This window comes from Carettochelys insculpta, chromosome 8 (genome assembly GCF_033958435.1).
Source record: "Carettochelys insculpta isolate YL-2023 chromosome 8, ASM3395843v1, whole genome shotgun sequence".
Classification (NCBI taxonomy): Eukaryota; Metazoa; Chordata; order Testudines; family Carettochelyidae; genus Carettochelys; species Carettochelys insculpta.
The window spans coordinates 16,453,650-16,458,891 of NC_134144.1; the positions used below are offsets into that span (position 1 = coordinate 16,453,650).

Genomic DNA, 5,242 nt, shown 5'->3' on the forward strand with positions numbered 1-5,242 from the left:
AATGAAATCAGGGATTTGTGATAAGAAAGAATGACAAAGATTCACAACATTAAAAGTGACAATCTGGTACTTGATTATTTACTGCTGTAGCTAAAATGAGGTTCAAACTGCCAAGAGAAGAAGACATGAAAACTACAAGCAAATATCATAGCAGTTTTGAACTGATTCTAGTGAATGAAAATTAGTTAATCAGTGTAGACCTTGTTATAACCTTGTCCATAATAGCTTGGCATTATCTCCAGATTGACTCTGTACATGAATGGAGATAACATCGGGAGATCAGGTCAACACTTTCATTAAGGTGCTAAGATTTTCTATCTTGAAACAGAGCTTATCACATTATCTTCCAGCACTTCTAGGAAACTGCTCTATATCTAGCTTACCTGGGTAATCTGCCTGCCAGATGCAATTGTCTGAAATACAAATATATGAAATTAATTTTAAAACATTTTGACAAGCTGCCTGCAGGAAATGTCTTGATTTTTACCATCCACAAGTTTTCTTTACTGATAGTCTGGAGGAGGAGAGTGGCGTGTGTGTGGTGCAAGATGTAGTGGCAACAGGCCTTAAGAGTATGGAGGATGAGATTCTTAAGGATCTTTATTATGGATGGAAATGGAATCCTTACTGCACTATTGCTAATGTCATTGGCATCCACCCACTGCTAGTCCATTAACAATATAAGTGGAGAGCTCAGTCTGTTTTGCCAATTACAGAGGCTAACCAGGAAAGGGCAAGCCAAAGTCAAATTCACAGGTAAGCTTTATTCAAGGAGAGCGTGAAAGTAAATGTTTGGGTGTTTTGATGTGTCATCAAATAACTATGTTTCTGTTTAGTCCATTTAGTTTTTCTCAGGCAACTTCAAATCTGGGCTATCTAGATTTTTAATTACATTACAATGTTTACCTCAGGGCACATAAAAATCTGCTGCTATAACTAAATGATGAGCAATATTAGAATTATTATAGGGAAACAGTGAAGGGATCCAGTGTCTCAGAAGCTGCAATGGAATGGGAAATATTTATTTAGGACTAATCTGTTCTTCAAGCTACACTACAGACGAGGAAGAAAGGAAGAAGAAAAATCACACAAACGCACGCACACACACACACTCACACTCTCTTCTTGTGTAAGTAGATCCTTTTTGTCATGGACATTGTTTTAAACCATTTCGCTGCCTTAATTTATGAACTGCTTGCTTTCATGAGCCAGTGATACACATTTTACAGAACTCATGCAGCCTGGTTCCTTCCTCCTCTCATGTGCAGCCTGCTCATCGTTCCAGCATGCGGAAAGTGGCACTTCTGGTTCTGTGCACTGTACTTATTCTGAGGGGGAAAGAAGCTCTGCTGAGTCCAGAAGAAAAATGGAAACCTTTGGACAATCCCAGAAACCGAGATCTGGTAAGGAAATGTTGTCATGAAGCCCAAACTTTGTGCATGGTCCACCTATTTAGGTGTCTCATTACATGGTTAAAAACTTCAAAGTGTAAAGAGACCCTCTTAGCTAGTGTTAATAATTGTGATGTGCTTTGTATAGTCGGTGTCAGCAGCAACCTACACACGCTTTAACTTGAAGGAATACTTTCAATGTAATATTGCTGCACATGGTTCTTCCTCATATTTTTGCAGCGGGAACGTTAATTTTACAAGAGCTGTATTCTGATCTGTGAAATTATAAAATGTTTTATCCAGCAGAATAGGGAGGAGTCTCCCCGTCCTCCTGTTGTTTGCTCTATTGACAATATTGTTCGTCAAATGGTAAACCATGATTTGAAAACTAAAATATATTCACATCTGACACACCATCTTGAAAGATATGACAACAAATAAACAACAACTGTGAATACTGAATTATAAAGGGTTATTTATAAGGTCTTCTGCAAAAGTTGCACAAAACATGTCTGTGATTAGCAGCAATGTTTGTACAGGTTGAACCTCTCAGGACCTGACTAGTGCCGAACCAGAGAATTTGCTGGACCATGGGAGGTCACTATTGTCTAGTAGTGTTACCAACTCTTCCACTGCTTACTGTGCTCTTAGAAGACACGTGGGTTGGGGTGGGTAAATGAGAGTTACCAAACACTGAAAGCCAGGACTGGTGACTGTCAACACACTTCATGAGCCCTGGGAAACCTGGCCACATCCATGATAAGAGGCTATCCATCTAACTAAAATCATGCTAGCCATGTATGTTGAGAAACCAAAGCATGTCAGACTAGAGAGGTTTGACCTGTAGTTGTTTGGAAGGTAATAAAATATAATTTATAAAAACCCTAACTAAAACCTTATATTTTTGAAATATAGCAAAGCCTATCCAGCCAAATGATCAGCTAAAATCAGCTGCCTAATGCTTTTAGGGTAAATACAGTTGTCCTGGAAAACCTTACTTTGACTGTTATTGGATGGTGCCCTTAATGCAGATTTCACTGTGTGCCGTTTCTAAAGTAATCCGTTACCAAATTGGGCTGCCTAACACTCTAATCAAGTTGCTTGTAAATATCTTTACATAAATTATGCCCTTATATAGTTGAACACATATCAGTTTGAGGGACTTCCAGATACTGTAGAGCATTTAATATGCTTCACAGGTAAGGTGCATTCAGTGTATAAAAGATGTGTATTTGAAAGTGGCCTCTCTATCCCATCAAAATAAAATAAATCAGAGTCGTGTAGCCTAGCAATCTGAAGAAATACTGTAAGACTTTTGAAGCAGTCTGATTCAATCCTCCTGATTTATGCTACCTCTTCTTTGGAGACTGAAAGCTAACATCTTTTTTACTAATATTTTCAGTGTCAGACATGTACACAATGGCTGTGTCTACACTTGGAACTAACTTTGCAGTTAACTTTGAAGTTAGGCACTACTTCGATGTAGCCAGCAGAGAGTCCACACGTTTTCCCTTTCTTTGAAGTAGGGAGTCCAACTTCAAAGTCCTTACTCCATTCCCAGAATGGAGTAGTGCCCTACTTCGAAGTTTAACTTTGAAGTAGGGTGTGTGCAGATGCTCATCTTCAAAGTTGATTACTTCACAGCCAATGTGGGACTGCATTTGGAGAGCTTTTCCCTGGTAGGCTACCAGTTTGAATCGGTACAGCTCAGCTGAGACCTTGCTGATGAATGGATTAGCCATCATAGGTGTCCCATCAAGAGGCCAAAATCTGACACCCTTCCTCACAAGGAGAAGTACCTTAGTCCTCATGCAATTTCATGAACTTCAGAATTTGGCAACAATTGCTGGATCTGTGTATCCTGTTCCATCATGAGGGCCCATAATTGACTGTACTTGGCAAGTGAATGTGACTAAATCACTGCTAAGTAAAATCATTCCATTTCAGACGTGAAACACATCATCAAAGCAGAGTGGAAGTTTGCTTGGCCACTGCCCATGCTGTACGTTTGTGGCCAAAAAAGAGGACTTCATTCCAATCCAGTCCCTTTCAAAAGTAGTAGATGTACTTTGTTTTAATGGATATGATTATTCATCTTACATGTTTGAAATATAAATTATCTTCAGTTTTTCAGAACACTCCAGGCTTATTTTTCGGGGAGGGATCTTGATCTGAGAAAGTTCTCTGATAATTTCTCTGGGAATAATGACAGACCCAGGCCTGTAGCTATCTACTCGGATCCTGCTGCTTCTGCATTTGCAGATTATGAAGGAAAGAAAAAATTGTTTAAAAACTACTTCAAAGGCTGAAAGAAGCTGCTGAGCAAGGTAAAAGTGATTCTTTTCCCACTGTTACCTGTAGTTGAGTTTCAGGTTTGGATTTGGGTAATCGTCCCTTCCATATGAAGAATAAACAATAAATTTTCTCTTGATAACGCATCAGAAATTTGTGGTACCTTAACTCTCATTCAAAGATGACAAATTTATTTGAGGAGAAATTTCTGCGGAGTTAATTTCTTCCTGGAATAACAAGAGTACATACATCATAAGAAGTATTCTGAAGTTAAAAGTGTATGTGCCGCTTATATCTCTAATTTATTAACAGACACACACACGTGACATTTGCAGGATTAAACAGGAAAAGCTTTAAAGAGATCAAGTAAAATCTAGTTCAACCTAAATATTTTAATGGAGTCTGATAGCCTCCTATGCTATGTATAAATCAAGAACTAAACAAACTCAAAATAGAAAACATTAAAATATCAAAGAGTAATCTGCTTTTTACATCTCTGTAAATGTCATTTTTCTCATTTCAATTAAAGTGCAGGCGTGATAATAGGGTGTGCAAGATGTTTTGTGTGTCTGAACCTATCAAATAAAATGAATAAAGCTTGCTCTAGTAGTATATCCCTTACCCTGACTGAAAATAATAATATATGGAGATACACATCTCATAGAACTGGAAGGGACCTCAGGAGGTCATTGAGTCCAGTCCCTGGCCCTCTTGGCAGGACCAAGCACCATCCCTTTTTTTCCTCCCATATCCCTAAATGGCCCTCTCAAGGAATGAACTCACAACCCTGGGTTTAGCAAACCAATGCTGAAACCAAAGGTTAGACATAGTCAGAAAAGAGCCCATAAAGTCAGTGGGAATGTTTCCGTTAGGGTCCTTTGGCACTGAATCAGACCCCATGTGCTTCTAAATAGGCCTCATTAAATATGTGTTTTTTTCCTTTCAGGAGGTTACTTTTGGACTTCATGTGATTTGGAAGTGTACTGGATGAAATGTTAATGCTTTGAGGTTTCTAACTATTCTCTGACAATTTAACATTTTCTTCAGCCTGAGTCTTTATATCTACAGATTTGAGATCTGGATGTAATTGCTGTATTTGCCCACTTTTCAGATGGTGAGGTATGTGTGGCTGTGAAGATTGGTCTGACAGGACTGTATTTGTTGAACTATAAATGAAGGAAAATAATCAGCCTGATGTATTATGTTTGGCTATTTTAGATTACTATTTCCTTGATTTGAATTTTACTGATATTTTTTTCATTACAGTGCTTTGTATTTGGTTTGGTGATGCATGGAACTGGAAAAAAAATTCAGTCATTTCAGAAACCCATCTCTTTGTTCTCTGTTTGTACAACACCTAGTGCAATGGGGCCATTATTCCTCACTCAGGTTCCTCCATTCTACCCCAAGAAACATAATGAATAATCTCTTAAAATCTGCATGAAAAAATAGGCTTCTCAGATGTATATATCTGTGAACTACTCCAAGATCATCTGACTGAAAAAGGCAGAAGATAATACAAAAAAAGCTTTCATAAAAGTGGAAATAAGAAAATCCCT

General features: G+C 38.2%; 1 protein-coding gene across 1 annotated transcript; it reads left to right on the top strand.

Annotated features, from left to right (window-relative positions):
• The first annotated feature begins 1,217 nt into the window (after nucleotides 1-1,217).
• Nucleotides 1,218-4,964, top strand: C8H2orf66 (chromosome 8 C2orf66 homolog). Its single transcript, XM_075001837.1, has 3 exons — nucleotides 1,218-1,403; nucleotides 3,518-3,718; nucleotides 4,630-4,964. The coding sequence occupies exons 1-2, from the start codon at nucleotides 1,287-1,289 to the stop codon at nucleotides 3,698-3,700; spliced, it is 300 nt and encodes a 99-aa protein (XP_074857938.1). The 5' UTR covers nucleotides 1,218-1,286; the 3' UTR covers nucleotides 3,701-3,718; nucleotides 4,630-4,964.
• Nucleotides 4,965-5,242: the final 278 nt, after the last annotated feature.

What these genes read in the sequence shown, in the direction of transcription:
- C8H2orf66 (XM_075001837.1), top strand. Translation starts at nt 1,287, where the DNA reads ATGCGGAAAGTGGCACTTCTGGTTCTGTGCACTGTACTTATTCTGAGG. An exon ending in ATCCCAGAAACCGAGATCTG is followed by an intron (nt 1,404 to 3,517) that starts GTAAGGAAATGT and finishes AATTATCTTCAG; the next exon opens with TTTTTCAGAACACTCCAGGC.